This window comes from Xenopus laevis, chromosome 8S, assembly GCF_017654675.1.
Source record: "Xenopus laevis strain J_2021 chromosome 8S, Xenopus_laevis_v10.1, whole genome shotgun sequence".
Lineage (NCBI taxonomy): Eukaryota > Metazoa > Chordata > Amphibia > Anura > Pipidae > Xenopus > Xenopus laevis.
In genome coordinates, this window is record NC_054386.1 from 101,609,447 (window position 1) to 101,625,263 (window position 15,817).

The window sequence follows — 15,817 nt, forward strand, 5'->3', positions numbered from 1 at the left end:
CTGTATAACAGAACATTCTGTCCCAGAGATGGAAAGAAAGTGGAAAATAAATATTTTAAAAAATAAAGAAAATTTGGATGAATCTTGCATTTAGTTCATTTTGCTCAGCACAAATGTGGCTTTGCAGGAATACACCCCAAAAAAACCCCTCCCTTTGCCTGCTGCGAGTAGATGCCTAGTAAAACAAAAGAACGGAGGCAGTCAAATAAATCTGGGAAAATGAACCAGGGAGCAATGTACGGACATTGAAATCGCTGTGTCAGATTTGGCTCCGAGCCTCCGCTCTTCTATCCCAGGAAAACTGCCAATTAACCCTAGAAACCCAGGGAGTGCAATAACTGGGGGAGCAGACTCTGCCGCCATTGGGTCAGGGGAGGGCTAAAATGTGACTTTCTTGTAATATATAGCTGGGAAATGGTTAATTAACTTGAAAAAGTTTGTGTGTGGAGGGGGCGTAGGTGAGGGTTTAAATTGCTGTTTAACTGAATTCCCCTTTTCTGGCTGGGATATTTTATTTATTTACTTCTTTTAGAAGGAGGGGAGGAAGAGGATGTGTATCATAATTTATGTACCAAAGAAAAAAAAAACCCTGATGTTCCATGTAAAGGAGCTGAGTGAGTACAGGAAAAATGAGGAGAGATTCCAGCCAATGGGAGCTGAGCTGAGACAGCTGTTAAATAGGAGAGTGGGCTGAGGGATCAGTTAGTTTGGAGCCCAAGAGGAGAAGGGAGACACTGGGAGAAGTGCACAAAAGAAGCAGAAAAACCAAATTATTTTCCAAGGAATCTTTCAACTTCAAGAAACTGGAAACATAAAAATATTTCATCCTCCGTGCAAGACGAGAGCTGAACAATTCCTAGAATCTTCCCTTTGAGTTACGGGAATCGCAGAGAACAAAACCCGGGGCTTTTTAAAGTAAAGAAAGAAAAGTTTTTGTTCTTAAAACTTCCAGTATCTTGGATTTCACCAGGTGAAGATCTTTCCACTTTCTTTCATTTCATTTTCTAAGTTCTCCCCTGAGCTTTGATCCCTTTCACAAAGACCGATTCCTCTTTTGCTTTTTAATTCGGCAATTGGACTTTTTTGTTTTTCGGAATCATGACTTTGTCGGTGAAGCCGGTGCCTCCTGTGAAGGTGTCGTGGATCTTTGTTTTTGCTGTTGCCTGGGTGCACGTGATCGCTGCTCTCGCTGAGAGTTCCCAAGCCGGCTACAAGGAGGAAATTGTGTTTCCGGAAAGACTCAACTCGAGCTTCCGTCAGGACCAATCACTCTGGCCAGGGAATGAGGTGCCCTCCGACGGCCACCTGGTTTTCCGATTCTGGGCATTCGGAGAAGAATTGATTTTGGATATGGAGAGGGACCCCAGTTTTCTCTCCGAAGATCTGACAGTGCAGTACCTGGGCAGAAACAGACAGTCTGATGCTAATGGCCTCTCCGAACCCGGCAGCTATTTCACAGGATCGGTCAATTCCGACCCAGAATCTATCGCCGCTGTCAACCACAATGGAGCTTCTCTCGTTGGAGTTCTGCAGTACCGGGGGGCTGAATTTCACATCCAACCCTTGGAAGGTGGAGGACTGAACAGCGTAGAAGGTGCCGGGGCGCATGTCATCCGCAGAAAAGTTCCAAATAGATCCAACGGTCCCATGTGCAATGTAGGACCTCAAGCTACAGAGAACGTTTCCGATCTTGAACCGAAAGACAACGTTGTAAAGTCCAGAGTTGCCTCAAGTAGATCCAAGGTAGGACTACATCTGTCTCTAGGGGTGCAAATATGGCTGGATTGTCCAGGGCCTTGTGTATATTAGGGTTACTCAATGCAGCAGTTGTAGGTATGAAGTGTTGGGGGGGGGTAGAAGATACAATATGGCAAGGTGGAGACCATAGGAGAAGATGGACATACTATGGCAAGACAGTGACAGTTGGGCATATTGGTGAAAGTGAGGCAAGATGGTGACAGTTGGGCATATTGGTGAAATTGAGGCAAGATGGTGACAGTTGGGCATATTGGTGAAAGTGAGGCAAGATGGTGACAGTTGGGCATATTGGTGAAAGTGAGGCAAGATGGTGACAGTTGGGCATATTGGTGAAATTGAGGCAAGATGGTGACAGTTGGGCATATTGGTGAAATTGAGGCAAGATGGTGACAGTTGGGCATATTGGTGAAAGTGAGGCAAGATGGTGACAGTTGGGCATATTGGTGAAATTGAGGCAAGATAGTGACAAATGGGCATATTGGTGAAAGTGAGGCAAGATAGTGACAGTTGGGCATATTGGTGAAAGTGAGGCAAGATGGTGACAGTTGGGCATATTGGTGAAAGTGAGGCAAGATGGTGACAGTTGGGCATATTGGTGAAATTGAGGCAAGATAGTGACAAATGGGCATATTGGTGAAAGTGAGGCAAGATAGTGACAGTTGGGCATATTGGTGAAAGTGAGGCAAGATGGTGACAGTTGGGCATATTGGTGAAAGTGAGGTAAGATGGTAAAATTTGGCCAAGATAGAGACAGTAAAACAGTTCTGCTCACACTTTAGTCCTTCGTTCACTGATTGTGTTGGACCCTATAACAACCAAACATGGCCCTGTGGTGTAACATGGAAGGGTTAGAGGGAGGTGCTACTGGTTACTTGTATAGACATACACTGGGTAAAACCTGTTTGGGGTTTCCCAGGTAGGATCAAATAGCAACATCCCCCCAGAGCCACTGAGTGAGCCGTCATGGTTCCCTTGTTGTGTTTGGATAAGGTGCATAAAGGGAGACTGTCATGGGAAAAAATGTTTTTCTTTCAAAACGCATCAGTTAATAGAGCTGCTCCAGCAGAATTCTACACTGAAATCTGTTTCTCAAAAGAGCAAACAGATTTTTTTTATATTTAATTTTAATATCTGACATGGGGCTAGACATATTATCAGTTTCCCCGCTGCCCCCAGTCATGTGACTTGTGCTCTGAGTGATATTAGTGGGGAAGTAATCAGATAGCAGCTCCCTAACACAAGATAACAGCTGCCTGGTAGATCTAAGAACAGCACTCAATAGTAAAATCCAGGTCCCACTGAGACACATTCAGTTACATTGAGTAGGAGAAACAACAGGCTGCCAGAAAGCAGTTCCATCCTAAAGTGCTGGCTCTTCTTGTTGTCAGTGAGAGAACATTCCAGGTTGTGACAGGTAATCATGCAGCGTGTGGGGTTTTCTAGTATATATTTAGGCTCTCATGTGGGCCCTTGTTGAAGTGTTTGAGGAAAGGGTACTATATATATATATACTGTAACTCTCAGATGCACTTCCTTTGTATAAACACTAAGATAACTAGATCCAGTCACTAGGTAGGACCTGAGTATTAGTGACCTCAAACCACTTCTCCATAGAGAAGCGCAGAACTTGCTGACTATCCCTGATTCCTGGAGAGTGAGTTATACCAGCAGCCAGTCTGTCACTTTCCTTATAAATTGGACCATGGCACATCCACTTAAAGGAACAGTTCAGTATAAAAATAAAAACTGGGTAAATAGATAGTCTGTGCAAAATAAAACATGTATCTAATATAGTTAGTTAGACAAAAATGTAATGTATAAAGGCTGGAGTGAGTGGACGTGTAACATAATAACCAGAACACTACTTCCTGCTTTTCAGCTCTCTAACTCTGAGTTAGTCAGTGACTATAAGGGGGGCCACATGGGACATAACTGGTCAGTGAGTTTGTAATTGATCCTCAGCATTCAGCTCAGATTCAAAAGCAACAGTAATGTCCCATGTGGCCCTCCCTCAAGTCTCTGATTGGTTACTGCCTGGTAACCAATCAGTGGAAAGCAAGAGAGCTGAAAAGCAGGAAGTAGTGTTCTGGCTATTATGTTACACATCCACTCACTCCAGCCTTTATACATTACATTTTTTTGCCTAACTAACTATATTGGATAAAAAAAAATGTATTCACATACAATCTATTTACCCAGTTTTTATTTTTATACTGAACAATTCCTTTAACTCAATCTCCAACACTAAGGCCTTCCTTTAATCCTACCTATTGTCCCATGTAGAACCCAAACAAGAACAACTATGGATTTCTTCCCTTTTTATAGATGAGGTAAGCAACAGTCCTGTCCTGCTTTATGGCAGCTGAGATTCTAGCTATCTGTATAATATATATATATATATATATTTATTTAACAAGGGGGAAACCTGGACACATTTGCTTGGGGAGTGGGATAAAAGCTCTAGAATAAAACCACCAGCCCATAGAAGGTATAAGAGGCAGTGCCAGGGTGTAGATTCTTTTTTTTAGATAATTATCATTCATAATTAGACAAAGGTGAGGGGGGAGCTCAGAGATTTGGACCATCAATGGGACCCTTGTGTAGTGTTGGGCACACAGTCAGCATCTGAAGTTGCTTCACCCTTGAGAGCACCTCTTTGTGTTGGATTCATTTACCTGCCCTTTACAAGCCAACCAGTGGTTTAACCCATTCCTGATTGGATACAAAACAAGGCCAAATGAATCTGCCTAATCCTTTCTCCGTGCTCATCCCTAGTCTCAGCTTGTACATAAGTGTGTTTTGCCTTCACTGATTCAGTTCTGCCATGTAACAAATACAATGGAATGATGGGTAAGTGGGTGGAGCCAATTAGTAGACCATGATTGGAGGTCGGGTTGATTGAAGACTACAGATCCCAGCATGCAAAGCCAGCAGTAGGCTAGGTCATGTGATGCAGACATGAGGCAGTGCAGAGGCTCATTATAGAGCCCATACCTCTGGGGGGGGGCTGTCATTGATATTAGAGGGAAATTGCAGCAAAATAATCCTGTAAAGGGTTCACTTCAGGCACCACCTTGTCTGAACACGTTCCCTACGTTCCACACAGGAGATCACTCAGAGATCCACAGCCAAACAGGGACACTTGGAAGTGCAGGGATAAAGAATGGAGTAGAACAGAACTGCAACTCCCAACAAATCTCAGTACTGGAAGCAAAGACAAGGGGCTGCTTAACTGTGACGGGATCCTTACATGTATCAATAACCTGTTGTACCTTTCTAAGCAATATGGCAGCACCCACATATATTTATAGGTGCAGACATACAGGAAGGAAAGTCAGGTTTAGTTCCCCTTTAAAATAATGTGTTTCTGCTCTGGACTGGTATATGAGATACAGCAGTGAATGGGTTTGTCAGTATTGGGGGGCTGATGTGTGAGATACAGCAGTGAATGGGTTTGTCAGTATTGGGGGGCTGGTGTATGAGATACAGCAGTGAATGGGTTTGTCAGTATTGGGGGGCTGATGTGTGAGATGCAGCAGTGAATGGGTTTGTCAGTATTGGGGGGCTGGTGTGTGAGATGCAGCAGTGAATGGGTTTGTCAGTATTGGGGGGCTGGTGGGTGAGATGCAGCAGTGAATGGGTTTGTCAGTATTGGGGGGCTGGTAGGTGAGATGCAGCAGTGAATGGGTTTGTCAGTATTGGGGGGCTGGTGTATGAGATACAGCAGTGAATGGGTTTGTCAGTATTGGGGGGCTGGTGGGTGAGATACAGCAGTGAATGGGTTTGTCAGTATTGGGGGGCTGATGTGTGAGATGCAGCAGTGAATGGGTTTGTCAGTATTGGGGGGCTGGTGTATGAGATACAGCAGTGAATGGGTTTGTCAGTATTGGGGGGCTGATGTGTGAGATGCAGCAGTGAATGGGTTTGTCAGTATTGGGGGGCTGGTGTATGAGATACAGCAGTGAATGGGTTTGTCAGTATTGGGGGGCTGATGTGTGAGATGCAGCAGTGAATGGGTTTGTCAGTATTGGGGGGCTGGTGGGTGAGATGCAGCAGTGAATGGGTTTGTCAGTATTGGGGGGCTGGTGGGTGAGATGCAGCAGTGAATGGGTTTGTCAGTATTGGGGGGCTGGTAGGTGAGATGCAGCAGTGAATGGGTTTGTCAGTATTGGGGGGCTGGTGTATGAGATACAGCAGTGAATGGGTTTGTCAGTATTGGGGGGCTGGTGGGTGAGATGCAGCAGTGAATGGGTTTGTCAGTATTGGGGGGCTGGTGGGTGAGATGCAGCAGTGAATGGGTTTGTCAGTATTGGGGGGCTGGTGGCAGCAGTGAATGGGTTTGTCAGTTTTTGGGCTGAAGTACAGAGTTGCCGGTGACCCACTCCAGTCAGGAATCTTTATGTCTCCCAGTTCCTCCCACTGTCTGTCTGTCTGTCTGGTCTGTGGGCGCTGGATGGAAAACTGACATCCCTTCTGGTCTCCCGGAGACTTGCCTGGGCCCCAGCCAAGGAGTTCAGGGGGTTAATTTGGCTAATGACTTTACCACAAGCAGCCATTTCTCAGCGCCCTAATCACACTCCTTCCTTTTTCCACCTCGTCTCAGATACACACGGAAATATGGAAAATATTCATTCATCTCCGCCGCCCTTTCCCAGTAATTCCTTCTCTATAAGGCTTTGGCCTGGGACCTCCGCCAGACGCTCCAAGGCATTCTGGGTACTTAACAGGACCACAGTCCAGTGAAGGATTCTGGGTATGAGTTGTAGGCCCCACAGCTGACATCTTCCCATAGCAAACAATTAGCAGGAACACACAGCGGATTGGTTGCTATGGGTTACTAGACCTTATTACATTCATCCGATACATGGTCTCATATTGCTTTCAGGTATCCCTTTAAACTAAACTGACACATTGAGCTTTATGGCACTGTCATATTAACATGAGGCCATTGAGTGAGATCCTCACTTTATGGCTGTCACACAGCCAAGCGAATTGCCCAGGCTACAGCATCGGTGCCAAGGAGATTCCATGTCTATTCTCACACGTTTTATAAATAATCCAAGTGTTGTTCCCACGCACACTGGTTGGACGGGGGGGTGTGTAGCCTTGGCAGGTAAGTGGGGGATTTACAAGGGTCTGTAAGACTTGTGCCAGGCTCAGCCTCGTGGTGCCAGCGTGTGTGTTGGCAGAAGAGTAGGCAAACTTGTGGCACAGCAGATCGCTCATGAGGCTCTCGCTTTTACTGTCCTTGCACACAATAAATGGATGAATGTGCTTCTTTGTCTCCCTCTTGGCTTGGAGCACAATGCTCAATAGGGGAAGGCTTTCCAGGTTGCTCAAGCGTAAAATCCTGGATAGGATGGACAGAATGGATAGGATAGGGGTACTTTAGGAAATGAAAGGGGTACCCAGGAGGTAATCAGCGCTGATAGCATCTCCACCCCCGGCTTCAACAAGCCTCCTAAAGGGGATGTTCACCTTCAAACACTTCTTGCACTTCAGTTGGTGTCAGACACATCACCAGAAATAAAGACTTTTTTCCAACCACTTTCTATTTGTTACTGTTTTTCTAATATTGAAGTGTCACCTTCTAAAGCAGCTCCGGGATGAGGGGTCGCCGACCCTGTAAACTGTTCTAAATTGATACATGTGTTATCTTTGTCCCTGCTGAGCAGAATCCCTCTGTTTTATTACTTGATAGACTTGATACAATAGTTACCGATATACAGATACTGCTGAGAAATGGATCAACTAAGGGGCAGATTTCCAATTTGAAAAACTTCGAAATTTGAATTAAAAAAAAAAATTAAATTGAAGGTTTTTTTTGGCCAAATAGGTCCTTTTTCGAATCGTACGAATTTCCCCCCAAAAAAACTATATTTTTTAAGTGTCCACCAATTAACTCCGAATGGGTTCTAGGAGGTCCCCCATGGGCTAAAACAGCTATTCTAGTTTCAAATTTGAATCGAATTTGGACAATTCCCTAGTCGAGGTACACAAAAATTAGCTTGAAATTAGAATTTTTTTAATTTTCACTTCAACCTTTGATAAATCTGCCCCTAAATGTAGCAAATTGTACCAGTTTGTTGTCTGCACCTGAATTACTGAGCTGCCAGACTCAGACACCAAACATTCAACTTTACGCTTAGATTTTGGAAAAATGTAAAAAAAGAAAAAATGGAAAGTAATTGAAAAAAAATCCTTATTTCTGGGGAACAATCTGAAAACAACTGAACTGCAAAAAGTGTTTGAAAGGTGAACATCCGCTTTAAAGGGCAAGTTCAATGTGTAAATTAAGCGTTCGCTGGGATGTTGTTAAACAACAGCTCCCACATCGGCTCTGGCTGCCGGCGAGAAGTGATACATAACTGATGATACATATCTAGCCTTGCCATCGGTCTACTTTCTGGTTGCCATAGTGGCAGACCCATAGCAACCAGATAACATATCAAGCTTCAAGACGAGGGCAAGCTTTTGGACGGATCAGAAATGGCTTTCCCCATAAATATAACACATCCTCGGTTATTTGCAGCTGTGCTGACTTCCATACAAACATATCATGAGTCAGAACCTTCTCTAAACTTCCTGTCCTTGTATATTTGTGTGTTAGGGGCACTCGCCCTGACGCTCACACTCTAATTTGCTTTGGTTATTCAGTCGCAGTGTTTATGCAGTAATTGAGGATGGGCCATTAATGGCGGGTTTGCGCAAGGCCTTGAGTCAGACAACAGCAAACAGATGAAGATGAGACCCCCATCCAAACAAGCTCTGGGATTGACTGATACAAGGGGGCCGGGTGCAGATGTGCTATTTACATTGTGCAGAGCTCTCACGTGGATCCCGAGTGAGTAACACTAATAAACGGCAACATCCAGGCGCCGCGTCAAACGTGAAGTCATCTCGTGTAGCTGATGTTAAAAATCACTGCGCTCCCCCTAATTCTTAGGATTAAGGAACCTCGTCAGGGCCATTAATCATCCGGACAGAATTGCAAAACTTTGTTCTACTCTGTGTCTTTCCATGCGAACTTGCTCCGCTTCCAAGAACTTTCCGGTGTCTGTCTCTGATGCAACACGCCACCTGGTCTGACCCCGTTACAAAAGTCATCCCTAAAAATGTATCGTTTCAATGAAACTTAATGCTGAATATTATATCATTGCATAAAATGCCTTTTTTCCCACTTGTCTTAAGCGCTACTACATCTCATTTATTTACTCTTAAAGACTTCCTTCCTGTGTCCTTGTAAGCAGCCATCAGAGTCCTAGTCCAGCCCACTGCTTGAGTCAGCCTTGCTGCCCCGCCCCATACGTTTCCATCAGAGTGTTCTAGTTCCACCCACTGCTGCAGTTATTAACTACCTGCCACTCCCCCTGAGGCTTCCATCAGTGTTCTAGTTCCACCCACTGCTGGAGTTATTAACTACCTGCCACTCCCCCTTAGGCTTCCATCAGAGTTTTCTAGTCCAGGTCACTGCTTCAGATACAGACTTTCTGCCCCACCCCTGTAGTCCCACCCAAATAGTGTCGGACTGGGCCTCTTTGGGTCCATCAGAGAACCTGATATCAAGGGCCCACTCTCACATCAGTTAGATGTACATCTAATAGGTGTAATAAACAACTATGGGGGAAATTAGAAAAACAATTTAATTGGGGCAAGTTAGCAGCAGTGGGGCAAGATGGCAACTGTAAAGCTCTATATAGGTGTTGCCCAACCACAACCGTTCCCCAATACCCATTAGAAATTGGGGGGTGCTGGAACAACAGTTGAAGAGCAGAGAATCTCAGACCTTTCCACAACTAAAGATGACCCTGTTCTTATGTTGTTCTCATTGGGTCTGGGGATCGACTTGTGGGGACCTGGTGGGGCCTAATGCAGGAACATAGGGAGCCTTGTGAATAATTAGAAAAATTCTATGGATAAGAGGGGCCTCTTCCTGGGGAGAAGGCCCAGGCAAAGGGCTTTATCTGGAAATACAATTAAGCACAAGCTGCATTCATGTGGTTTTGAAGTTACCTCAACCAGGTTTAAACAATGACATCCCCACATTGGCGAGCAATGAGGCAGCACAGAGAGGTTTATTGAGGCAAAGAGAAATGCTTTTATGTTCAGGGATGTGTCCTGTTGCTGATTGATTGTAGGAAAAAAGTGCTTTTCCTTGATGTTTTAGCTAAGCCTCTTCCTTTCTTCTCCACCAGAGATTTGCATCTGTCCCTCGCTATGTGGAGACGCTGGTTGTAGCAGATGAGAGCATGGCAGACTTCCATGGAGCAGACCTCAAGCGCTATCTGCTCACAGTCATGGCAGCTTCAGCCAAATTCTTCCGCCATCCTAGCCTGAAGAATCCGGTTAATGTGGTGGTGACTCGGCTTGTTGTTATTGGAAAGGCGGACAAGTCCCAGAAGTACGGTGGCCTAAAGATGACCACCAATGCTGCCGAGATGCTGAGGAACTTCTGCGAGTGGCAGAAAGGACTGAACAAGCTGAATGATTCTGATTCTGAGCATTTTGATACAGCGATACTCTTCACCAGGCAGGTTAGTAGCTGAGCTTGAGTCCTGGTCAACCAAAGTCCAGTTAAGCTTGTAAATCCTAAGGGCGGTGCTTTCCATTGGTGGAACTGGCTCTGCTGTGAATGTTGGCCTACTTTCTAACCCTGGCATCTTGTTCTCTCCACAGAACCTTTGTGGTATGTCCACCTGTGATACTCTGGGCATGGCTGATGTTGGCACTGTGTGTGATCCTTCCCGAAGCTGTTCCATAGTTGAAGATGATGGTTTGCAGTCAGCTTTTACAGCGGCACATGAGCTTGGTAAGGATCATATAAATGGTCAGAAAATAAAGGGTCATTGGTTAAATGATCTTAGTATTGGTTTTGTAATTCCATTGTTCTACTTCTGGTCTCCTTTTAGGCCACGTTTTTAACATGCTCCATGACAATTCCAAGCCCTGTGTGGAACTCAACCGCCCCTCCAGCAACACCAAACACATGATGGCTCCGGTGATGTCCTTCGTTGACCCAGAAGAACTGTGGTCTCCCTGCAGTGCCAAGTTCATCACAGACTTTTTAGATAATGGAAATGGTAAGAAGTTCTTGCTCAGCCTTCTGTGTCGAGGTTCTGCAACTTCTAATGAGGACTGGCCTAACCCCTATTTCTCTCTGTCCAGGCCACTGCCTTTTGGATAAGCCTCGCACTCCTCTCCGCTTACCGGTGCCTTTCCCGGGAAACGACTATGACTCTGATCGCCAGTGCCAACTGACTTTTGGCCCAGACTCTCGTCATTGCCCAAACCTTTACACACCTTGCTCTTCTCTCTGGTGCACGGGCAAAATCGATGGACACTTCATGTGTCAAACCAAACACTTCCCCTGGGCTGATGGCACCAGCTGCGGAGTGGGCAAGACCTGCATGAATGGCCGATGCATCAGCAAAGTGGAGATGAAAGCCTTTAACGTAAGTACATTTTAGATTTTCCCCTCTAAAAACAATTTAATTTACGGTTCTTCTACTTTGTGTTGCCTTCATCGTTTTGTTTAAGGGACCAGTAGGCCTAAAATCCAGTAACCATTCATCACTGGCCAAAATACACAGTTTTTTTTTCATAAGATATTCCGTTGGTGGCCGGATGCCAAGACATGAGATTCCTCCAAGAGGAATGTGTCGGAAGAAAATTTCCATTGTGAATTTCTTTCCAGAAAAAGTGGTTGATGCTTTAGCCAGTAATTTCCCTTCAGCTGTTGTGTTCCTGCTTTTGTCAGGGGGCAGCCAGGTAACACTTGTCCTTATTTCTTTGCAGATACAAGTTAATGGTGGTTGGGGACCCTGGGGCCCATTTGGAGAATGCTCCCGGACATGCGGAGGTGGTGTGCAATTCTCCCACCGTGAATGCAACAAACCTGTTCCACGCAATGGTGGAAAGTACTGTGAGGGCAAAAGGACCCAGTATCGCTCCTGTAACACCCAGATATGCGCTGTGGGCAACGGTGAGTTGTACGTTCAGTACTTACCTGCTTCTGGGGTGAGCCAAGTTCAGCCGCTCTAAACGGGAATTCCATTGTCCAATTGCAGCTCTGACCTACAGAGAACAGCAGTGCGCGGCATACAACCACAGGACAGATATGTTCAAGACGTTCCCATCACCGATAGACTGGGTGCCAAGATATAACGGCATCGCGGAGAAGGACCGCTGTAAACTTACCTGCCAGTCTCGTCCTCTGGGATTCTACTATGTGTTGGAGCCAAGGGTAAGTGACACAGAACAGAACTTGATTTTTAAGTAAAGAGAACAATAGATGAAATAGTAATATCAGTCTTATGGTGAAGAATGAGTAAGTCCTAACTAGATTAGGAATGTAGTCTTGGGTTCTTTGCCTGAAGTCCAAGCATCTTCTTGACCCATTCTCTTTATCCAGGTGGCAGACGGGACACCATGCTCGCCTGACTCCACCTCCGTGTGTGTTCAAGGGCGATGCATCCATGCCGGATGTGACCGGATTATTGGGTCCAAGAAGAAGTTTGACAAGTGCATGGTGTGCGGAGGGAACGGGTCTACCTGTACCAAGACCTACGGATCCTTTACAAAGCCCAGGTGACAATCTCCAAGATAACTTCAACCCTGACTTCAGCTATGGAGTCTTCCCCCTCCCTTAAAACCAATTCAGACCCTACTTTATCCCAAGGCGGGTTGTCCCTTTTCCTGGGATCTGCTGAAGAACACGGAGCAGAAAGTGAGGTTACATCTGTCAAATCTAACTTTTAATTCAAACATTTTTCCAAGTAGTATTGGTGCCCAACAATATACTGTTTGGCCCAGTCACTCGTTCCCCGCTGCCATTCTTCCCTCTCTTCAGCTCAATGTGGATCCCCCCCCCCCAAAATTGCCCGTACCTGTGCTGTGTACCCCTAGTTGTTATAGTACCTGGTATGTAGAGGGGACCTAAGAATTAAACTGATCTCTGTTTCCTTTTGACAGATATGGCTACAACAATGTGGTTACAATTCCTGCTGGTGCCACCAATATTCTGATACGTCAAAACAGTGGTTCATCTTCCACCAGCGACGGAGTCTACCTGGCAATAAAGAGGCAAGATGGCTCCTATGCTCTTAACGGCAATTACATCTTGGTGCCCTCAGAACTGGACATCAGTGTCGGGGGAGGTGCATCCGTCAAGTACAGTGGAGCCACAAAGGCAGTGGAGACCATTGTTGGACGTGGTCCTCTCAAAGAGTCATTGACCCTTCAAGCTTTAGTGGTCAGTGACCAGCGAGTGCCGCGACTCAAGTACACGTTTTTTGTTCCCAAGCCCACGGTTCGATCTAGCCCGCCGAAAAAAGCCACTGATGACTGGGTGAAACGAAGAGCTCAGATCATGGAAATTCTTAGGAGGACAAGGAACAGCCACAAATAATTATTACAATGAGTAGACTCAGGAACACAACTGTCTTCATTCACCAAGGCTAAGCCACGCAAGTTCTCAATATTTTAGGGTGGAGAAAGAAGTGTTTTGGAGACAATGGACCTAAAACTCCAAGACCTATAGGAAAGCACTGTGGTAAGCTGGTAACAAGGCTGGAACATATATTAGATAGTTTTAAGAAAGGGTTTGATGCCTTTATAGCAAGTGAGGAAGTACAAGGTTGCTGAATTATCTGGCACCCATCAAAGGATCACTGCTGTTTGGTTTTTTTTTGGTATCAAGAAGATAGTTGACTCCTGTGCCTCCATGCAGAAAGGACAGACCTTTGTAACCGAAAACAAACAGACAGAAGAAAATGAACATAAACCTTAAGTAGAGATGTTCCTTAGCCTAACCTAAAAGGAGGATAATTCCATGGATGAGAACTAGGCATATTTGATGTTGCTGAGTCGAAAAACAAAAAGCCGCAGATGTTGGCAGGTCCACCACTCGTGGCTTCTCTCCAGACTTCTTTCTGCATTAACTCTTGCTCTGTTCCCTCAACGTTCTGCTTCTGCTGGGCAATTCATGTCAAAGGCACCGTGGGAGGGTCGTATTAGAAGGTTTTCTTCAGGAGTACGCTGAGCTTCTTCTTCCAGATGGGACTATGTCAATGTCTCTTGGTTACGACTCCAAGAAGCTGGACCCGCAGCAGCAAACTTACATTGGACACATCTCCTTGGACTGAAAGTAGGGTCTGGAAACCCTAACTTATTAATACGCCTTATTTAATATAAACCTACAAAGACATAGAACAATGAAGTCAACGGGGAACAGCCTGAAACGGCTGGCAGATGTCCTCCTTGGCACCTCATATTTCTGCGCATGGTGTTAGCCAAAAAGGAAGGTTAGCTTGGTTATTATGAATGTCTCCTACAGAAATCAATTTGGGCTCTCAGGGCTTAGAATTAATGGATCTGCTGGCCCCATTACTGGGCAACCTCACCTGTAGAACGTGCAATGTTAGACCAGAGCTGGTTACGTGTTTCCCTGGGGTCTGCCCAAGAACATGTTGCTGCTCTGATATAATAGGGACTCGTTACAGCCGTCGCCTCGTTATGAGGAAACAAAGGTGCTATCGTGATGATCCCTAGAGGTCTAAAGGTGGCCCTGGGGCCGAACGATCGGATTACAATGCTGCGAATGGGCACCGATGGGTCGCAGGACCTCATCAACTAGCCGATGCAGTCCTGGATTGTAGAAAAAAAACGAACTTGACCGATCGATATCTGGCCGATTTTTGGCCTGATATAGATCGGGAAGACCCATCGGGAGCCCCCACACATGGGCAGATAAGCTGCCCAATTGGTCTAAAGGACTGATATCGGCAGCTTTAATGTGCCCGTTTATGGCCACCTTAAGCCATGGTCTCGTTGAAGAGATACCATAGATAGTCTTGTTACATAAATGGCCCGGGTGGGACTGACTCACCACGGTGTTACATGGGGAGGCACATTTATCAAAGGTCGAATTTCGAATTCATGTGAGTTTTTAAAAAGTCTCCCATTAATTTGAAATTCGACCAATCTAAATTTATTTAAAAAAAAATCTAAATTTTCAAACTCAGTTGGATCAAAACTGAAAAAACTCGACATCAGGAAGGCTGCAAACAACTCCAAATTGATCCCTGGAAGCCTCCCATTGGCTTAAACAGCAATTCGGCATGTTTTAGGTGGCGAATAGTCGATTTCGAGTTCTTAAAGGGCCGGAGTATGATAAATCTCTAAAATCTAATTTTTTTAAAAACTCAAATCCGAATTTGAATAACTCCCTAGTCGAATTTGACAGAATAAATTCAATTCGACCCTTGATAAATCTGCCCCCTTTTGTCTGCAATGCAGTCTACGGGGTAAATATCATAACAGGCACAAAGTAAGCTGCAGCTCAGTAGCAACCAATCAGAACGCAGCTTTGACTGATCTGCTGTTTGAAATCAAGCACACTGGCGTCTGATATTATATTATATATATTTGTCGTCAGCAGATGAACATCATTAACCCCTTATCATTGTGTACAACCTCCCATTCACTTGATTGTATGCTGTTGCCTATTTATTAACTATTTATTAACGAGTAGATTGGTTAGTGCTGAGTGTGAGATGATGTCATATTGTGGTACTTGCAGAATGATGTCACACTGCTTAGGTTAAATAACAACTGTTGCATCATCCAATAGGAATAGACGAGGTGCTGTTACTCCTGCTCTCCACTAGGGGTGCAGTTATTGCTCTGCGATCGTCTTCCACCAACTACTAAACAAGGTACAGTACGTCATTACCCAATGGGAAGATGTTGGGTATGGAGAACAGGGGGTGCAGAGTCGGTGGGGGTAACAATTCTATTAGGGGGGGCTGTATCACATGAATGAGAGACTGGACATAAAATCAGACCCTTCAGCTGTTGCTCTTTTTTGCTTTAATGTAAATGCTGGGGGGTCCTTTAACCCTAAAATCAGCCCTTCTGGGTGTCGGATCTGGTAACCAAGGCCCCCCAGCATTAGATACAGACACCCCCAGAGATATACAGAGGTCACAATCCCTGTGTTGGTTTTAATGTTAGTCTTTTTTTTTAATAATTATTTTTTTGTATTGTGAAGAAGCAACGT

General features: G+C 45.1%; 1 protein-coding gene across 2 annotated transcripts; it reads left to right on the forward strand.

The window, feature by feature from the left end:
• Nucleotides 1-293: 293 nt before the first annotated feature.
• adamts4.S (ADAM metallopeptidase with thrombospondin type 1 motif 4 S homeolog) lies at nt 294-14,475 on the forward strand. Of its 2 annotated transcripts, XM_018233546.2 has the most exons (9): nt 295-1,743; nt 9,954-10,292; nt 10,435-10,567; nt 10,668-10,838; nt 10,924-11,210; nt 11,554-11,740; nt 11,826-12,001; nt 12,170-12,345; nt 12,730-14,475. In XM_018233546.2, exons 1-9 carry the CDS (start codon nt 1,099-1,101, stop codon nt 13,163-13,165), a joined length of 2,550 nt encoding a protein of 849 aa, XP_018089035.1. In that variant the 5' UTR covers nt 295-1,098; the 3' UTR covers nt 13,166-14,475. The 2 variants fall into 2 exon arrangements, with proteins under 2 accessions (XP_041430484.1, XP_018089035.1); XM_041574550.1 differs by lacking the exon at nt 12,170-12,345 and having other exon boundaries at nt 294-1,743; nt 12,730-12,994.
• Nucleotides 14,476-15,817: the final 1,342 nt, after the last annotated feature.